We start from the raw sequence: 21,546 nt of genomic DNA on the forward strand, positions 1-21,546 counted from the left end.
GTTTTCTTAAATCTTTGAAAGCTGCTCCTTCTTTGTTTTTTAAAATGTTTATGAGGGAGTCAAGAGATCTGTGAAAATGACACTGTACTATGAATAGATAAGTGGTCTGCCATTTCTTAGGACCCATTTAACCCAAACACCTCAAGGAGCTGTCCCAGAGCACTGAAGAATAAAACAGCATAAAGGGACAAGTGGACATCAAGCGACAGTGGAGTCTATGGCTTCTCTATGATGTCTGACAACATTATTAACAATCTGAGAAGCAGAGAAATTTAGACTTGTCTTGGGATCACTGACTCTGCATGAACCACTGATAAAAAAAAACATTAATCAGACAGTCAGCACTTGCAGAGACACTAATGATTATTCTATGACTGTTCTATTTCTCCTCCCCACCGCCAACAGGTGTTGCCTTTTCAGTGATGTGCCTCAGAATATTGAGGATTAGGGTGGGATGTATAGGATGTATAGGATAAATTGGCCATAGGGAAGAGATGACCATGAGACTACTATGTGATCAGTTTTCTTCAAACAGAACAGGAGCAGACTTCTAAATGAGCTTTATCTTACACAGCGTTAACTTTTCTAATTCTGAGTTGTTTGGTTTTACAGCTTCAGCCAAATCTTGAGACACTAGTAACTGAGAGGCAGCACAGTTTGCTTTTTGTATAATTAACTTCTTATTAAGCTTTCAAACAAATTGGCAAGAAAAAACTTCTGATCACACAACTCTTCTGAGTGACAACACATTAGCATCACGTACCTATTTATTATGTGCTATTGAAGCTAACTTATAGTCTGTATCTTCTTAAATAACCATGGATGTCCTGTGCTAGTGAATTTTAAGAAGTGATAATTACATAAAATGGACTGTCTCCCCTCACTAAGGACAGCTGAGTGGCAAATGTGCTAGCAAAGTAATGACTTCAGTAGCAGTTCCAAGAGGCAAGCTCTTTTTAAATCTCCCCACAAAACTAAATGGAAATCAAATCATGTACACTTGGTTAAACAACACACTAAACAGGCCCCACTATTTCAACACTGGAGATTCACTTTGAAATTTCCTAAAGCACATTTTAAAGTGGAAGCCCCTATTTGTTCTTTCTATTGTTATAGAATAAAATACACATAAAATATGATTCATATATGTGAAACGGTGACTGCCAATTATCTACCCTGAGCAGATTTCTATGGTATGGAGGTAAAAACATCAGCAGCTGTTGGTGCCCTATGTACATTAGCTCTCCCATCATTGCGGCACTGGACTAATGGTTGGACTTTTCAGGCTAAAAAGCCTACGAGAGATAAGGGCATTCTGACTATGGAACTGATCCTCTGCCTCCTACTGCTGTCCTTGTCTGGTGAGAGGACTTCCATCCCCCAGTGCAGGGAGCAGGAAAGAACTTCTCCCACAAAAGATGACTAGAAGGCATATCCCATCAACATCCTGGTCTGCACAGCTCATAGTTGAGTATGATCTGCCAACCAGGGAATGTGTCCAGCCCCGCATCTGGGTGGCACCTATGCTGCATTCAACAGGTTGCAACAGGATGGCTGTTTTGTGAGATGGGCAACTAGTACTCCACCCCGGCACAGCACCCTATGATAAGGGCAAAATTTTGCTCTACGTTACGTAAGACAGTGTGAGTATTCAGCTTCACAGACCTTCTGCCATATCACCAGTGATATAAATTAGATGAGAGGGACCTTGAAAAATCCCAGGGACTATATTAAAGGCTCAGTTTGCAAATCTTTTTGGGCTTTAATTCTTGCACTGGAAACAAGGTTTCTTGTAAGAGTTAGACAATCCCATAGGTTTAATATACACTACTTTTGTCCAGTTCCTGTGTGCATCTCATTGCAACTGAATGAATTTTATCATGGCTCTGTACTACTGACAATGACCCGGAAGTGGTGGTGGTGGGGATTAGCTTACATGGTACAGACTAGATCGCATCATTTGGAACTGATCAATCAGTTTCTTATGTAGAGGACGCATCTCTGGATGTACAAATTTCTCATGTACTGCCAGACCCACTCCAAGAACATGCACCTATTAAAAAAAAAAGAAATTATAACATCATGAATCAAGAACATCTTCATTCAGCCTAGAAGACACTACATAATTATATCCTCAAGTTTGGTCAGCGAGTGAGAGAGATCTGTAAAATAGTCTATTGTTCATTTGCAAGATTGCTGAAAATTAGTAAACATAAGAAAGCTGACAAGTATGTGTTTAACATACATTTTAAGTATGAGACAACCACATTTGTGACATGTTGGATTTACAGTTGCAAGAGAGAACAATAAAAAAATGACAAAATTGATTCACTCTTGTAGTGGGGCGGCTGCCCCACTCCCGCAGAAAAGTGGTTAAAAGCAGGAGAGGGCTGCGGCAGGGAAAGGGATTAAGAACAGCTGGGGAAGCTGACTGGATAGCTGACCACAGCTGTGGCCAGCTCAATCAGGGCCCAGCTGGCCCTTATAAGAGGGCTATGGGCCAGAAGCTAGGGAGACTCTCTCTCTAGCTTCTGAGAGAGAAGGACCTGGCTGCCTGGGAGCTGAGCAGGGTACCTAGGGCGGAGCAGTGCTGGGGAAGGGCAGAGGGAGCTGGGGAGCTCCAGCCTAGTAAAATCCAAGGCTGCAGGCCTTGTTAAAGGCCTACAAAAGGTACTGGGGCTGCAGAGGGGCAGCCCAGAGATAGGAAGAGGCACCAAGAGGTCCAACCCCCCTTGCTGATGATGACTGGTTTATAGACTGCAGTCTGCCCCAGGGAGCGGGGGCTAGATGGTGACTGGCACTAGCCACTGAGGCAAGGTGGGAATAGAGGGTTGGGGGTCCCCCTGGGTGCGGAGGCCCAGATTGGGGGTTACTGCTGGGGGCAGAACCCTGATGTAGAGGAGCACCGGGGTCCGGGAGGGACACGGGGGCCAGCGGCAGGCAAGACACCGGCCTGCAGAGGGCGCTCTGGGCTGGAAGAGCTAATTCCCAGGACGACCAGCAGGAGGCGCCGCACCGGTGAGTCCTGCCCCGTCACAACTCTGCAGTGCAAACAGTGTTGAGTCCTCACTCCGACAGTTCTTTGTGACACAGGAAATTCCCTTTCTCCATATCTTCACATAATGTCAGACAAGGGATCAAAGTTGCTAATGGAGATTTGTAGGGGAATTGTCTACAATTAATCTGAATAGTGGCAAAGCTGCATGTACACTACTAACCGTTGGCTCTCTATTGCTCATTTATTTATTCATAAAGGTCCCATTTTTAAAGGTCATAAATATAATAGTGAGTAGGGTTATATACACTCTCAGATAAGAGAGCACAGTAATACTTAATAATAATACTTAGCATTTATATACTTTACATCATGTACAAGTAGTAGCTAATTGATCCTCACGACTCCCTCTGAGTATTGGTAAAATAACCATTAACCTTATTTTGCAGATGGAAAATCTGAGATACACAGGGATTAAGTGACCCTCAAAGTCTATGCTACCTCTGCTGAATAATCCTCAAACTCCATTCAAACTTGGACAGACTTTTTGAATATAGCTTAAGAATGACCATACCTGGTCAGACCAATGGTCCATCTAGCCCAGTATCCTGTCTTCCAACAGTGGCCAATGCCAGATGCTTCAGAGGGAATGAACAGAATAGGGTAATCCTCAAGTGATCCATCCCTTGTTGTCCACTCCCAGCTTCTGGCAGTCAGAGGCTTAGGACATCCAGGTCATGGGGTTGCACCCCAGACCATCTCGGCTAACAGCCATTGATGGACTTATCCTCCACGAGCTTATCTAATTCTTTTTTGAATCCTGTTATAGTTTTGGCCTTCACAACATCCCCTGGCAATGAGTTCTACAGGTGGACTGTTCATTGTGTGAAGAAGTACTTCCTTTTGTTTGTTTTTAATTTGTTACCTATTAATTTCATTCGGTGACCCCTGGCTCTTGTGTTATGGGAGGGGGTAAATGTTTTGCTAATCATTCTTTTAACAGTGATATGACTTTTCTTTCTCATCACATCACTGATTTACAACCTATCTGGTGAGATTTGATATGTTTGTGCAAGTGAGACACTGAGAACACTGGATAGAGTCAGGGATAGTGCAAGTAGGCAGGGCCGGCTCCAGGCACCAGCGAAGGAAGCAGGTGCTTGGGGCGGCCAATGGAAAGGGGCAGCACGTCTGGGTCTTCGGCGGCAGGTCCCTCAGTCCCTCTCTTCCTCTTTGAGCTGCCGCCGAAGTGCCACCGATCGGCTTTATATCTATATCTATCTATCTATCTATCTATCTATCTGCTTTGCCGCTTGGGGTGGCAAAAAAGCTGGAGCCGGCCCTGCAAGTAGGCTCTGTATATGCTTTCTCACATGGTTCTGCCACCATACCTCGGTCATCCATGTGCCACCCTTACTATGTCTACCCTGAGACTCCACTGAGAAGAGGTTGCTAATTGTCCCAAAATGCTGGGTAGTTTTGTAATGTAGAAAGACATACATTGCTTAATAAAAGGAGAAGCCACACTCATTTAATTTGTTATCTAAATCAGGCTTCAACTCAGGTCTATAGAGGTGAAAGGCTAGTGCATTATTAATTCATTGGCCTTCTCACTTCCCTATGTTTTAAATATACTGCAAAGCTCTTGTGTTTCTTTGCTTCTGAATGAATTATTTAGCTCTGGGTTTGCAAAATGATTGCTGAGAAATCCACACACTATCACAGCATTCTTCCTTCATCTTTAAAAGCACTGCAGTACCTGTTCCTGCATGAGCTCTTTGAGCTGTGTGATTTTTTCTGCATCTCCAGGGTGCTTGGTGATATAATCTTTATCAAAAAAGGCCTGTGGGAGAAAGACAAATCATGTCCTTATTAGGAAACATTTCATTATGACCATATGTCAAAGAGGGAGAGAAGAAGGAACAGAAATCCTAGGGGATCCAAGTACACTTAGCAAACAGAAAAGTCCATTTAACTGATCTCTTCTAGTATTTTGGGACCCAGGTGAAGCTACAGTACCACAATTTTAGCTGCCTAGATAATTCTGCTCAATTAGTCAAAGGGATCACTGTTGAGTAGCATAAGGTATTCCCTCCCAGCTCCAAAGGATCATGAATCTAATCAAATCTCCCCACATGACAGTGCAGAGCACTATCATTAAGCCCATTACTTGAATTTTATATAGCTTCTTTCATTTAAGTATCTCAAGAAACTGTAGGAAATGAGTGACTAAAGTAGTAAATAATGTAAGGGATGAAAAGTTTTTTCTATGCTTCTCTGCAGGGCACACACAACCCAAAAATGTGGACCAGAATCATAATTTTTCAGTATGTGTCCCTGTAGCTCCCTTTTGTAACCAGGGCTGCTGAGAGCGGGTTCGGGCCCCGGTGAAAATTTTTTTTCAGGCCCCCCAGCAAGGGCGGACTGGCTAAACAGGGCCGACGAGAGGGGGGGAAGCCGGGCCCCAGGCCCCCTTCCGGACTGCCGGGCCCCGGTAATTTGTACCGGCTTCCCTCCCCTCTCGTTGGCCCTGTTTGCAACATACATCTTTAACTGACTCCTGGTGAAGGAAACAGCACATTAGGTCCCCTTAGGACTAAGACTATACTGGACACGGTCTGGCAAAGACAACTCTTTGGAAGTGCCAGCCAGCAACTTTCCCTCAGCAGGAACCTCATCACATTCAGTCTCCATCAGCACAGAAAGCGATTCCCACTGCCTGCTTTGCAAAATGTGTTTACAATGTAGCAGCATATAAACTGCCTGTTTCACTATTGTACATGCAAGATCAGCTTTGCTGTGTCAATCAGAATTCACACTTGAGAAGCTGAGTTTTCAACTGTGGCCATCTAAACAGGACATCCAGAACCCATATCTGGACATTCACATCAACACTTAGCTACATACAACAGGATTTACATGTCCAAGTGCTGATATATAAACAACTAAACATGGGATTTCAGCATCCTGTTTAGATCACAAATATGAAAACTGGGCACAAAGGGGTAATTTCTTATATTTGACTTTTTATTATGTCATGCTCTTTTCAACACAGGAGGAGAAATGCTACTTGGAAAGAGTTGCTAACAGGTTGATACTAAACTCAGAGGTACAGTCCTTGCTTACCTCCTGGTACCGTGCTATGCCACCATTCACAGCTGCATCAATCACTCCATTCAGACACATGCTGAGCAGGTTAATGTTGCCATGCATTTGCTTGTGCTGATACTGGCTTATCAATGTCCTCAGCTCCTGGTTTTTGTTCTCAACAACTTGAATGGCATTTTCCAAAGGGCTCACCTCGACCTACAAGGCAACAAAGAATAGTTTAATGCCACGGACACCTCACTGCCACCATGTTCCCTTCCTTACTATGAAACCAATTCCTACTACTGCTTGATGAGCACTCCGATTTTTTTCTGATGTGCAGACTAGCTAACCATTTTGTTATGATGGCTTTTCACAACAGTTTTACTGTGTGTCAGCAATACATCTCAGTTCACCTCACTGCGCACTCATCTTAGCAGTTACAATAGCTGTCACATGTCTCTGAATAACTGACTGAAGATGCTGTCAAGATTCAGAATCGCACCTCACTGGCACTTACTCTGACTGCTCTGTTCCCTTCACACTGCTCCTCTTGTTATGTTTAGCAATTATTTTGGCTTTGGGAATGGATTCTGCAATAGCCACCAGTGAAGCATGATTTTTTTTCAACTGCAAGACCCAGCCAAGAGACTTTAAATTGCCCATCCTTCATTCTGAAGAAACTATCCATTCAAATCCCAGTTACAAGTATAACAAATGTTACCAGCTCTCTTCTCTCCACTTCAAACCACCGGGAGATCCCAGGTAAACTGTGAGTCAGTGTCAGAGTGGTACGTTCAATCCACAAGCTCTGCAAAGAATACAGTAAATGGGGGATCCAGTGAATCAGGATCTGTACACTCTTATTCTCACTGCAGTTGTTCAGGAGTTGCTGAATAGAAGAGTGCATTAATACTCTGAGCAGATATTATGTATTCCACAATGGAATGTAACATGAAACTGAAGTTTGCTTTACATTTAAACACAAAGAAAAAAACTCAGTGTGCTTTAAAGCAATGCATCACACTTTTCAGTTAGTTTCTAGACCTCAGACCCTAGGTCTAATATCAATTAGCAGGGAACTAAGAAAGCATTTTGAGTAATATGTCAATCAACAGAGCAAGCCCCATTGCTTCAGAATCCCTCTCCATGGCACTGCCACAAGTACCTTTTAAACAGAGTAGGCTTTACTTATACCAGGTGTGCAACCATTGGGCTCAACAGTCCTGCATTTTATTTGAATTAAAACAACATCTTGCAGCACCAAATTAGGATTAGGGCCCCATTGTGTGATGCACTGTACAAATGCAGAAAAGGAAGACACTACCTGCCCTGGAAAGATTAAAATTTAGTTACTATTACTGAGTGCTCCTACCTTAAATTCATTCTCTTTGTCCTTTGGACCTTTGTGGAAAGGCCTATCATAGCGGAATTTCCTGATGTTGTTGACGCGATAAAAGCTCTTTATACGATCAGGCACACGTTCCATTTGTAGCACATCAATATTGTCTGGGATGGGAGTCACTGCATATATCTGTAAATCTGCAAAATGAGGAGTCAAAGAAACACACGGAGGCATCAAATAAGAAAACAATGAGACAAAACGTGACTCCCTTAGGGATGTCACATGTTACCAAAAGAAAAATGATGGAGAAAGTGTGAAATCCATGCTTCCCTTTTCCTTCCATTACACACCTCTCCTTTTTACTTCTGCTTCAAAGGTAGCAGCAACTCATTGGGCTCGCATCTCCAGAGCCAGGGGACCCTACAGTGTTGTAGGAACTTCAGGCCAGGTTTTCAAAGGCATTTAGGCAACCGAATATGCACCTAATGGGATTTGCTAAAGTGCCTAAGCAGTTGATTCCCATTGATGATAAAGGAAGATAGGCGTCTAACTTGCTTAGGCACTTCTGTAAACCCTACTAGGCATCTGGGCTGCATCTTTCAGCACCTAAATACCTTTGAAAATCTGGCCTTTACTTAGGCTTTGTCTACATGCACAGGTTGTACTGATTTAACAAAATCAGTTTAGAAACTGATTTAATTAAACTCATGTAACTTGTGTCTAGACAAGGCATTAGAAAGCAAAGCAAAGAAAACCCAAATGATCACAACCCAAAACAAACCCTTGTTATTTGATGTTTCAGCATCACACAGCAAGGAAAAAGTGGGTTCTGTCAGGGATGGAAGGCAGCAGTAGGAGTGGGAAATACTGACCATTCTACTCTTGGTAAATTTAACTTGAGGCTATTAGTTAGTAAAGTCAAAGTACTGTTCATTATTGTAACTAGTGAAATAGGAGCCAGCGCGCAATCTTCCCCTCCCATCTCACCTAAAATGTCACATTCTCAAACAAATGCCATGTGGTCTAGTCCTCAGATACTGCACAGCAATATTACTTTTGTTGTCTGCATTTAAATTCACAATGCAGATTAGTATCAATGGGATGAAGTGGACTCAAAGTCTGATGTACTGCATAAAAGAGGCAGATAGTCTGGATGGAAAGGAATGTGCAATGTAAAAGGAAGGTGAAGTGAAAAACAAACAAAATGGAAAGTATGTCGAGAATAGGTATGAATCTAATTGCACAGTTCTCTCTTGGGGAATTGCAGAAGGTAGCTGGGTGGATGTCTGGTGAAATGTAATGTTCAGTAAGGGAGCGAGTGTCACGGACCAGACTGGGCCCTGTGCACGTCTTCCCACACAGTCCTGAAAATGTATATCAGCCATGACCTGGAGTATTCCCTAAGCAAAAGTGACAATTATGTCCAACTGGTGTGCAGTGATGTAGATAAATATCCACTAAACACAAGTTGGAGATGATGAAAATCATGACACCTATCACTAAAGCCAGAGATGAACCAAGATCTTCTAAAATGAAATCGTTTTCCTTTCCCTACACTCTGTGTCCTACAACAGTTTGATTAACATTAGGCTGCCTTTATGAAAGGATACACTGAGCATCACATTGCAAAATGGTGTCATCTGGATGGTTTGGGTGCTGCATTGCAATGGCTTGTGGGAACTCACTCAGCATTCTTTGTTGGAAGGTCTCCAGCCTTTCGTAGTCATGGCCTCGACATACATACTCCTTGTTCTGCAAAACAAACAGGCATGAAAACCACTGAATCCCTAAACCATTCTCTTTGCCTTCCTTGCTGTTTAATTGGAAGAGGTCTTCTTCATACATAATAACAGGCACAAATCTATATATTTTAAAATTTTTGTTTTATTACTGTAAGCAGAGTCAGGATGAGCTCTACCCTGACATCTGGTGGTGAATTATGGCGAGTGTGGAAAAGAACTCCAGGGGCTGATCTTGTTTGCATAGGCACACCCACTCGCCTGGCATGAAACAGCAGCAACTGAAAGTGGTTACTTTGGCTGGTGTGGGATCCCCAGTTTCTCTGTTATTGGGGCAGGAAGAATAAAGTTTTGTTACCCTGATTCTGTGAATCAAGGCCAGTGGAACTGTTGTATGACAGAAGGACTGAGTGAGTCCTTCACCATTACCTAAGTAGCACTTGCTTGACAAGGGGCATGGTTTACAAAACCCAGTGAATTGAGAGAGGATGGGGACAGGTATTTGTACCTGATGGCATGGGCCCCCTCTGAGGGTTTGAAACACCAATTGTACTACCTCCTCTCTCCACTGTTGAATGTCAGAGCTAACTTTGATTCCATTAGGAGTCTAGTTACAGGCTGCTGAGCTGAATTCACTTTGGGCCAATGGTGCACCCGCACTGGGGCTCCCCTACTATGAGCTGAAATTGCTAAGAGCTGAAATCACAAAAGAGCTAAAGTTATTAAGAGCTGAGATCACTGTGTTAACTAGTGGGGGAGCCTGAAGCTATATTGCTAAGCAGCCGGCGGAGCAATTTGTGGGGACGACTGGAGGAGCAGTGAGCGGTGCGGAGCCCTGCGGGGCCGGTTGGAGCGGCCCAAGGAACGGTGAGCGGAGCTGTTTGCGGGGACGGCTGGAGCGGCTCACAGGTCGGTGAGCGGAGCGGAGCAGCTTGTAGAGCGGAGCAGTTCGTGGGACGGCAGGAAGTGGACTGGCTCGTGGTGAAGGCTGCGGCGGAACCCCACGGAGAGACGGCCGGCCGGCCTAGGATCACGTAAGGTGCCCCTTAACACCCTGCATGCCCCCCCCTTTTACTCTGGGGCTGCACTGACCAGGGACAGAGACTTTGGGGTTTGTTGGACTTTTGGGACTTTAGGTGGTTGCTGGACCCAAGAGACTTTGGGGCTGTTGAACTTTGGGGACTCTGGGTGATTTTTGGGTTGCTGGATTCAAGAACCAAAGGGAAAGGACACAGCCCAATTTGCTGGGGTGGGTTTTTTGCTCATGGGTTGTGTTATGAATCCTGTTTGTGGTGTTTTTCCAATTTAATGCTGATGTCGTTTACCTCATGTTATTAAACATTTTCTGCTACACTCAGACTCCGTGCTTGCGAGAGGGGAAGTATTGCCTCTTAGAGGCACCGAGGGGGTGGTATGTAATTGTCCCAGGTCACTGGGTGGGGGCTCGAGACGCTTTTGCATTGCGTTATTGAAACGGAACCCCTAGATACAGAACCCGGCCCTTGTTGCTGCCAACTTAGATGGGCAGAAGGGTTACATTACATAAAAATAAAAATTATAAATGATAAAGTTTTGAAAACATCTTTAAAAGATTTAACTACTTAATTATACATTATTACTATTAATTATTTACAATGTTTAACTTTACATCTATCTATAATATGGATGCCATCAAACATAGGAATCCACAACTCAGCCTCCAAGATGTACTCACTGTTGGAACTTGGACTGAAACAACTATTTAGAGCAGTGGTTCCCAAACTTGTTCCGCCGCACCGCTTCCAGCAGCTCCCATTGGCCCGGAGCAGCGAACCGGGGCCCGGAGCAGCGAACTGCGGCCACTGGGAGCTGCGATCGGCCGAACCTGCGGACGCGGCAGGTACACAAACCGGCCCGGCCCACCCCGCCAGGGGCTTTCCCTGCACAAGCGGCGGAACAAGTTTGGGAACCACTGGTTTAGAGTAACTATTGGAAGTAAGACATATTTTACTAAGGCCTGGTCTACACTAGGAGTTTATGTCGAATTTAGCAGCGTTACATCGAATTAACTCTGCACCTGTCCACACAACAAAGCTATTTAGTTCGACATAGAGGTCTCTTAAATTCGACTTCTGTACTCCTCCCCAACGAGGGGAGTAGCGCTAAATTCGACATGGCCATGTCGAATTAGGCTAGGTGTGGATGGAAATCGACGGTAATAGCTCCGGGAGCTATCCCACAATGCACCACTCTGTTGACGCTCTGGACAGCAGTCCGAGCTCGGATGCTCTGACCAGCCACACAGGAAAAGCCCCGGGAAAATTTGAATTCCTTTTCCTGTCTGGGCAGTTTGAATCTCATTTCCTGTTTGGACATCGTGGCGAGCTCAGCAGCACTGGCAACGATGCAGAGCTCTCCAGCAGAGATGGCCATGCAATCTCAGAATAAAAAGAGGGCCCCAGCATGGACTGATCGGGAAGTCTTGGATCTGATCGCTGTGTGGGGCGATGAGTCCTTGCTTTCCGAGCTGCGATCGAAAAGACGGAATGCAAAGATCTATGAGAAGATCTCAAAAGCCATGGCAGAGAGAGGATACAGCCGGGATGCAACGCAGTGCTGCGTGAAAATCAAGGAGCTGAGACAAGGCTACCAGAAGACCAAAGAGGCAAACGGACGCTCTGGATCCCAGCCCCAGACATCCCGTTTCTACGAGGCACTGCATTCCATCCTAGGTGCGGCCGCCACCACTACCCCACCACTGACCGTGGACTCTGAGGATGGGATATTGTCCACGGCCGGTTCCTCGGACATGTTAGCGGACGGGGAAGATGAGGAAGGAGATGAGGAGGACGAGGCAGTCGACAGCGCTTACAACGCTGATTTCCCCGACAGCCAGGATCTCTTCATCACCCTTACAGAGATCCCCTACCAACCGTCCCCAGGCGTTAACCCGGACACAGAATCAGGGGAAGGATCAGTCGGTAAGTGTTTTAAACATGTAAACATTTATTTTTAACAGAACAGGAATATTAACAATATTAACAATGGGTTTTTCATGATTACTTTGCCCTAGGCGCTTAACGTTTCAGTCCTTGGCAGTGCAACTACTGGAAAAAAATCGAACAATGTCCGCTTTAGCATGATTGGTTTGCCCTAGGCGCTCTACTGTTTAGTCCCTGCCAGTGCAGCTACAGTAAAATCCGGTCTATATGTCCGGGGATAGAGCAGAAATCCTCCTGGGACATCTCCACGAAGCTCTCCTGGAAGTAATTGGAAAGCCTTTGCATCAGGTTCCTGGGGAGAGCAGCCTTATTGGGTCCTCCGTGGTAGGAAACGTTTCCGCGCCAGGAGACAAGCAAGTACTCGGGGATCATTGCCTTGCAGAGCATGGCGGCATACGGCCCTGGTCTTTGCAGGCTTTCCCGAAGCATCCTTTCTTTCTCGGTCTCTGAAATCCTCATCAGAGTGATGTCGCTCATGGTGACCTGCTTTGAATTAGGTAGGGGAATGTTAGTATTGGGACTGCTTGCCTGTTCCTTTACAGAACTGTAACCGGCGGTTTACAGCCACGCGGTGGAGGCGGGAGAGGGGCAGCATACAGGGATCTTTCCCTGGGACAGCCGCGAGGGGGTGGGACGGGGCAGAGTTCATGCTTGCCGGATTGCTGGCAGCAGGGACTGGCATTGCTTTGAACGTGAAAGGAGGGCAGTGCTATTATTAAAGTTTTAAGCAGCCACAAGTCTACGGCTTACCATGTCGGCCTGCTACCCAAATTCCGCTGTCCTGCCCCGCTTGTCTGATCTGCACTGCAAGACCCCAGGCACTGAATGCGAAAGCCGAAAATTCGACCTTGTCCTGAGTGCGCATGTGATAGGTGCTGTGCATGGTCTTGTTCACAGAGAAAGACTATGTTCTTTGTTCACAAAAATTTTTATCTTTCTGAGGAATTCACTCCCTTTTTCCCATCCCACAGCTGCGACTGTCTCCCGACCTACCCTGGCATCACACTCCCAGAGGCTAGCGCAGATTAGGCGTAGGAAGAAGAGGACACGGGAGGACATGTTCTCGGAACTTATGGTCTGCTCCCGAGCCCAGGCAGCCCAGCAGACCCAGTGGAGGGAGAACTTGTCCCAAATCCACTGATCACACATTGAACGGGAGGAGAGGTGGCGGCAGGAAGACCAGCAGGCGACTCAAACGCTGCTTGGACTAATGAGGGAGCAAACGGACACGCTCTGGCGCCTTGTGGATGTTCTGCAGGACCGGAGGCAGGAGGACAGAGCCCCGCTGCAGTCTATCTCTAATCGCCCTCCCCCGCCACAAAGTCCCATACCCCCTTCACCCAAAGTCCAAAGAAGGAGGGGCGGCAGAGTCCGTGAAAACTCTCACTCCACCCCTGCAGACTGCTCAAGTACCAGAAGGCTCTCATTCCCCAAAATTTGATAAGTCCTTTCCTTCCCGCCTCACCCAAGCCCCCGTCCCAGTTTCATCCCCCAGTTTCATGTGTAGTTGCTAATAAAAAATACGTTTCTGTTAATTACTGTTTCCATCATGTTCTTTTAGAGGAGAGTCTGTTTGAAGGGGGGGAAGGGGGTTGGTAATTGGACAGGACAGTCACATTTACCAGGGTACAGACGCGGGGGCAGGTTCAGCAGTAGGGCACACACACATTGCAGTCACTAGTTATCCTGGTCAGTCTGGGAGGTGGTTTTCATGTTCGGGGGGGGAGGGGGGGGGCTATGTGACTTTGTGGCGGGGGAGGGCGGTTAGAGATCTTATGCAGCGGTCCTTATCCTGGATCACAGAGCCACGCAGCACAGAGCCGGCGCTTTCAGGGAGGGAGGGCGGGAGTGACGGTTGGATTACCCAAAACCACCCTCAACACATTTTTTTCCCCAGCAGGCATTGGGGGCTCGACCCAGAATTCCAATGGGCAGCGGGGACTGCGGGAACTGTGGGATAGCTGCCCACAGTGCACCGCTTCCAATGTCGACGCTTGCCCCGTTAGTGTGGACTCACAAAGTCGAATTACTGTCCTTAGTGTGGATACACACGTTCGACTTTGTAATATCGATTCCACATATTCGATTTAAGTAAAATCGAACTACTCTCGTAGTGTAGACATACCCTAATAATCTAGTTTCCTCTTTTGTCCCATTAAAGATGTAAATTAATCCACAGCAGGTCCAAATATGTTTTAAATTCTTTTAACCAAGTTGACAGAGTAAGGAGCAACAGGTTTTGTCCTGAAATGCAGAATCTCTTTTTCGCAAGCAAAATTAATGTATTGTTGTTTTCAAAAATGAACATAGATAAAGGGTTGAATCCTCTGAAGTCAATGGTGTAACCTCAGCATGATTTGAATGGAATCAGGATAGGATCCAGCATCTCTTCTACATCCACCCCAAAAATTTGTCCTCGTTTTCATTTGACAAAATTTTGCAGGGAAGTCCAGAAAATTCCAATTACGAGACACTCCCAAAAGCAATGTGCTGACTTTTTTCACCCCAGGTTTAAGGAAGTCTGCTAGTATTTCAGCTGTAAAGTGACGGAGCACTGCCACTGAACAAAGATATAAACAACTGCATCTACTTACATTGTATTTGTAACAACTGAGGTAGAGGGGTAAGCCAAGGCTTCAAGCCATGGTTTATTGTGTAAGGATAGCCTTGCAAATCTCACTCCCATAGACATTTGAAGCTTATGTATTGTGACAGACCCAGACCAATGGGGTACAGGAGTCTGGTAGAGGGCAAATATACTGGTCACTGGATGAGTAGTTTTCTGTTCCCTGAGTGATCAGAGCAGGGGCTGCACTAGAGTAATCAGGAACCTGCTAGAACCAGTTAAGGCAGGCAGGCTAATTAGGACACCTGGAGCCAATTAAGAAGAAGCTGCTAGAATCAATTAAGGCAGGCTAATCAGGGCACCTGGGTTTTAAAAGGAGCTCACTTCAGTTTGTGGTGGGAGTGTGAGGAGCTGGGAGCAAGAGGCGCAAGGAGCTGAGAGTGAGAGGGTGTGCTGCTGGAGGACTGAGGAGCACAAGCGTTATCAGACACCAGGAGGAAGGTCCTGTGGTGAGAATAAGGAAGGTGTTTGGAGGAGGCCATGGGAAAGTAGCCCAGGGAGTTGTAGCTGTCATGCAGCTGTTACAGGAGGCACTATAGACAGTTGCAGTCCACAGGGCCCCGGGCTGGAACCCGGAGTAGAGGGCGGGCCTGGGTTCCCCCCAAACCTCCCAATTGACCTGGACTGTGGGTTCTCCCAGAGGGGAAGGTCTCTGGGCTGTTCCCCAACCCACATGGTGAATCTCTGAGGCAAGAAAATCCGCCAATAAGCGCAGGACCCACCAAGATAGAGGAGGAACTTGGTCACAGTATTTGAAAACATGATTTATAATAGGGCCACATATTTTAGACAGAACCTGCTTAGATACCTGTCATAATAGGAGTGACTCTTCCAGATGTTTTTTAAAATAAGATATAGTTGCTTATGTCGAATATAGACTGCTAAACCCATCTAACTTGTAAATACACATAGAAATCTCTGTTGGTTGAATCTTGTTTAGTTTTAAGTTGATCAAAAATCTTGTTATGCTATTTGGCGAAACAATTTCCCAGATGTTTCAGCCTTTTATCTTCGCTTAATTTTTTGTCTGGATCTTTAAAAACAGGAGAGAAGCCTGGAAACTCCCTCAATTGTGCACAGAGGCGCAAATCTTATTCTTATCCCACACACTGAATAATTCACTGAGAAGGTCTGCAGGGACCCAGCATGATGAAGGAATCCTCCATGCCACACTTGGAGAGCAGCTGTGCAGCTGCTCCTTCAGACACTACACCTTCTTTCATGGAAGGGAATGGCTGTGCCCTAAATCTCTGGGCCCCAAATCTCCATTCTTTGAGAGAAGTTCAGGTAGCCCCCAAAGAGCTGACTCGCTGAATCCTCCTCTTCCATGCAGCAAAACCATACTGGTCACACTGCAGCCATAGCCCTCTATGCCCAGGCAAGTGTGTGCAGAAGCACTGTAATCTAGTCTCAAAATAAATACTGAGCTGTAACTTTGGGAAAAAACCTGCCACAGTCTGAGCCTTCAGTGTGGTATTCATGTTTGGATTACATTAAAAGAATGCTCCATTACTGTAAGTTAAATTAGGAAAAATGATACGGCAAACAGAACAAGGCTTTGAGGCCCTGGTAATTTGAAGCAGTTCCTTTCTGCATGTTGTAATCAATCCTAGAGTTAATGCTGCTCAGTTGTAGAATTTCCAGATTGGTAAAAGAAGGCTGATACAATCTTTAGATCTATAAAGCCTCTAAACTTATTTGGGATCTTTCCATTCTGTAAGAAAAATATGATGATTTTTTTTTATAGAGCTCTTTTTCTAAAACCAGCTGAGCAATTAAATTGGATTAATAGCATTGATTAATAGCATTAATCACAAGAGATACAGGCGGAATGAGCTAAGGGTGAAAGCTGCATTTAACATCGACTGGAGAAGGACATTTTGTTCCTTACCTTTACATTATATTTTTGCAAGAAGCTCCTCTAATCCAGAACTAACGGGCTGTTCCACTGTCCTCCCACACATAAGTAGATTGATCCTTCCCACTGAACAACTGCTCAGCCACAAGCCCACCCCTAAAAACTCATCTGAATTGCTTTTTAGCTAAATGATAGATTGCTTTTTTTTCTTAAACTAAACCCAAATAAATATATAGACACACAACACTCCCCCCCCCCCCCGCATCATCCAGGATTTGTCACAGAATCACCAGATGCAGCACTGTGGATTGGGAAAGTCTCTTGTCAAAATGAAATTTACAGGTAAGGGACAAAAGGCTTGATGCTCCCGTGACCTGGCACTAAAGGTCTCTGTCTAGCATTTTAATAATTATCCACAGGTAGGGCCCATGAAAACCTGCTGACAAAAAGACAAAAAATAGTTTTTGCTTTGTTGGAATATGGTATCTAGGACTGGTGATCAGAATGCTGCCACCAAGGAAGCATTTCCACCCATCCAGTAGTACTGTCAGGAAAAATTATGGACTGAATTCTAAATGGCTGCTTAGCTAACTTCCTCTTCAAATCAGGAAGCTGCCATCTCTTTTGCTGAGTGAGCTCCAATTCCTAAGGGTCATGATCCATGGAATCAGTGTAGTCAGATATGCCTCTTTACTGAAGTCATGAATCCACCTGGACAGAAAGTATTTGGATCTTTTATGACCTTTTTTGGAACTTTAGAAGGTCAGACTCCCTTTTTACATTGTTCAAAAGTCCTGAGTCCCATGAAAATTATATTTCAGTTCTCTAACTTCCATTTTAGGTAACCTTTATACATCTTGATACACACATAACACAATAAGCAAAAGTACTGACAGACTTTTCATCTCCACAAAAACATCCCCTTGTATTTCCAACATATAAACAACCAGAATGCACTCACTGAGCTCCTGTTAATTGCACTCAAATGGACAGCCAGAAATCCAATCACTCAGACACATTTACTATATCCATTTTGTATTGGTATTTTAGGGTAGAGCTGTAGAGATGCCCATAATTAAAGTTGCCTAACACCATGAAAAGCCCCTGTTTTTAGTTGCTTATAACTACCAAACGTTAAGCATTAGGGTTGAAAGGATGTTTCCTTGTGTTTCAAGCACTGAAATGGGATCCAGGAAAGTTGGATTCTATCCCAAGCTCTGCCATGTACTTTCGATATATTGGAATTGGAAAAGGTACAGAAAATGGCAACAAAACTGGTGTGGAGAAAGTAAATAAGGAAGTGTTATTTACTCCATCTCATAACACATGAACTAGGGGTCACCAAATGAAATTAATAGGCATCAGGTTTAAAACAAACAAAAGGAAGTATTTTTTCACACAACGCACAGTCAACCTGCGGAACTCTTTGCCAGAGGATGTTGTGAAGGCTGTGACTATAACAGGGTTAAAAAAAGAACTAGATATGTTCATGGAGAATAGGTCCATCAATTGCTATTAGCCAGGATGAGCAGGGATGGTGTCCCTGGCCTCTGTTTGCCAGATTCAGAGAATGGGCAACAGGGGATGGATCACTTGATGATTGCCTGTTCTGTTCATTCCCTCTGAAGCACCTGGCATTGGCCACTGTCAGAAGACAGGATACTGGGCTAGATGGACCATTGATCTGACCCAGTATGGCTGTTCTTATGTTCTATATGACATTGTGCAAGACTATAATAATGCACATATGCAATGGGGTCAAAATAAGATTGCACAGGCAATTGTAACAATGACATTTTCTAACTTTCATGTGCTTTTCTTTGCAACCTTAACATTCATTTAACGTAGTGTCACAGGGCGGGATTCCCTCACCCTGGGTTTGTACTGCAGACAGACCTCATGCACACCAGTGGTAAGTTCAATACCAAGTGCTGTAATTATAATGTGCTTTATACATGCTTGTTCCCCACAGCATAAGGCTTTCCCCCAAGCCTTTACCTTCTACCAAGGCACAGGGCAGGAGAGGGAGAGAGAGAGAGAGCTGACCTCTTTGAGATCTTTGGCTTCTCTGGCCCTTTCTTCCAGCATTCCCCCTCCCTACTGTTTCCTCCTACCTCTCTTAATTGCTTCCATCTGAAGAGATGAATGACAGGACCGGATCAAGAATTCCATCCTGTCATGTTTCTCAGCAAGAAACTGTCTGAGAGGGAAAGCCACTGGTCAATCAGCGAAAAGGAATGCTACGCCATTGTGTACGCGCTGGAAAAGCTACGCCCATATGTTTGGGGACGGTGTTTCCAACTACAAACAGACCATGCTGCGCTACAGTGGCTTCATACCGCCAAGGGGAATAACAAAAAACTTCTTCGGTGGAGTTTAGCTCTCCAAGATTTTGATTTTGAAATACAACACATTTCAGGAGCTTCTAACAAAGTGGCTGATGCACTCTCCCGGGAAAGTTTCCCAGAGTCAACTGGTTAAAAATTGTTCTTGGACTGGAACATATTGTTAGTTTTTATATAATCAGTAGTATGTCTAAAGGTACATGTGCCTTATTAACTTTGTTTTCTCCTAGAGCTCCAGGAAGAAATCACAGCCAGTGTGGAACCGGACGTCCAACACTATCTGTGATTTGGGGGGCGTGTCATAACTATAAAGGGAAGGGTAACAGCTCTCCTGTGTACAGTACTATAAAATCCCTCCTGGCCAGAGACTCCAAAATCCTTTTACCTGTAAAGGGTTAAGAAGCTCGGGTAACCTGGCTGACACCTGACCCAAAGGACCAATAAGGGGACAAGATACTTTCAAATCTTGGGGGGGGAAAGGCTTTTGTTTGTGCTCTTTGTTTAGGGGGTTGTTCGCTCTTGGGACTGAGAGGGACCAGACATCAATCCAGGTTCTCCCCATCTTTCTAAACAAGTCTCTCATATTTCAAACTTGTAAGTAAAAAGCCAGGCAAGGCGTCTTAGTTTTACTTTGTTTTCTCAACTTGTAAATGTACCTTTTACTAGAGTGTTTATCTTTGTTTGCTGTACTTTGAACCTAAGACTAGAGGGGAGTCCTCTGAGCTCTTTAAGTTTGATTACCCTGTAAAGTTATTTTCCATACTGATTTTACAGAGATGATTTTTACCTTTTTCTTTAATTAAAAGCCTTCTTTTTAAGAACCTGATTGATTTTTCCTTGTTTTAGATCCAAGGGGTTTGGATCTGTATTCACCAGGAGTTGGTGGGAGAAAGGAGGGGGATGGTTAATTTCTCCTTGTCTTAAGATCCAAGGGGTTTGGATCTGTATTCACCAGGGAATTGGTGAAAGGTTTCTCAAGGTTTCCCAGGGAAGGGAATTTAGCTTTGGGAATGGTGGCAGCGGACCAGATCTAAGCTGGTAGTTAAGCTTAGAAGTCTTCATGCAGGCCCCCACAGTTGTACCCTAAAGTTCAAAGTGGGGATACAGCCTTGACAGCCTGTCCCAGGACTGGTGTTTATTTAAAAAAAAACATATTTAGGATACACACAGATTCTGCTTCACTGATTTCTCTTCCACCAGGAAGCTGATGTGCAAGGCTCCAGACATCTTTTAGAAGGGCAACAGTATTCTTTATTATTTTGTATTACAATAGCACATACAGGCTCCAGCCAAGATCTTAGGCCTATGGTGTCATAAACTGTACAAATAGTTAGTGAGAGCCTCTGCCCCCAAAAGTTTACAATTTAAATAGACAAGACAAACAAAAGGTGAGTGGGGAACACAGGGAGATGGAGGAACTTGCCCAAGGTCATGCAGCAGATTAATGCAAGAGTTAGGATTAGAACTCAGGTCTCCTGTGTTCCAGTCCAGTGCCTCATCCATTTGACCATACTGCCTCTCTCACAATATTTCAGTTTCTCTAGTCTTTTGGCACACAAACTCAAGAATCAACTCCACTCTTAGAAAACTATCTATGTCTGGACAGCCCCATGAAGAGACATGTAACTGAGCACTAAATGTGTTAGGGAGTCTATGGCCCCAGTAACTGCAAGATGTCATAGGCAAATAGGTGAGAAAAGCTGAGCTGCTAACTTCATGGACTTCTGGATTCACTTCTTAAAGGCAAAAACAAACCACACACACATGCTGCATTTGCTGTACCTGTGGGTAAGTGTGCTGTTGAACTAATTACAACATATTCTTCCACATTCATCAGGAAGCTGACAGGAGAGTTTTTGTCTTCCCCATTACAAAATACACTTTATCCACTGTCAGTGCTCAAATCGACCAGCTGTCAAATTAAAGACTGATATGTCACTGGCACTGTGTCATGACCAACATGATGAAAATCTTAGGGAAGATATTCTGAGTGTCATAAAAAAATGATGAACAGAAATATCAATGGGCAATGATTCAGACTCCACTTTTGGAATATGAACATAGGCATCTTTAAAATTGATGAGTGCAAGGAAATTTTCCAGTTCCATTGCTGCTATGTGTTTCTATCTTGAACTAGAATCATAGAATATCAGGGTTGGAAGGTCATCTAGTCTAACCCCCTGCTCAAAGCAGGACCAATCCCCAGACAGATTTTTGCCCCAGATCCCTAAATGGCCCCCTCAAGGATTGAGCTCACAACCTTGGGTTTAGCAAGCCAATGCTCAAAACACTGAGCTATCCCTACCTACCTACAGGCTATGAAAGAATTTATCCATTTGAGATCTATAGCCAAGAGGACTATGGGGTGGAATTCTTAAAAGTGCTTAGAATTGGTTTAATTGCTCCCACTGATGTCAGTGGTAAAACTCCCGCTGACTTAAATGGGAGCATAGTTAGACAACATTATTCACTTTTGATCTACTGGAGAGGGCATACATTCTTTGGAATCTTTCTGACATCAAAACTTGCTTTATTGCTTGAATGTTGACCAGGTGCCTAATGTCTGCCAG

The 21,546-nt window shown here is 44.6% G+C and overlaps 1 protein-coding gene across 1 annotated transcript in view; it reads right to left on the reverse strand.

Annotated features, from left to right (window-relative positions):
* The window catches only part of DOCK3 (dedicator of cytokinesis 3), a 611,447-nt gene that overhangs the window by 31,934 nt on the left and 557,967 nt on the right, over positions 1–21,546 (reverse strand). Inside the window, exons 40-45 of the mRNA XM_065408097.1 lie at positions 9,038–9,179; positions 7,458–7,624; positions 6,807–6,893; positions 6,122–6,301; positions 4,755–4,838; positions 1,937–2,053 (exon numbers count right to left, since the gene is read on the reverse strand). Of these exons, the coding sequence (XP_065264169.1) occupies positions 1,937–2,053; positions 4,755–4,838; positions 6,122–6,301; positions 6,807–6,893; positions 7,458–7,624; positions 9,038–9,179 (777 nt within the window). The remainder of the gene's footprint in view (positions 1–1,936; positions 2,054–4,754; positions 4,839–6,121; positions 6,302–6,806; positions 6,894–7,457; positions 7,625–9,037; positions 9,180–21,546) is intronic.

This window comes from Emys orbicularis, chromosome 7 (genome assembly GCF_028017835.1).
Source record: "Emys orbicularis isolate rEmyOrb1 chromosome 7, rEmyOrb1.hap1, whole genome shotgun sequence".
In the NCBI taxonomy this organism is placed as follows: Eukaryota; Metazoa; Chordata; order Testudines; family Emydidae; genus Emys; species Emys orbicularis.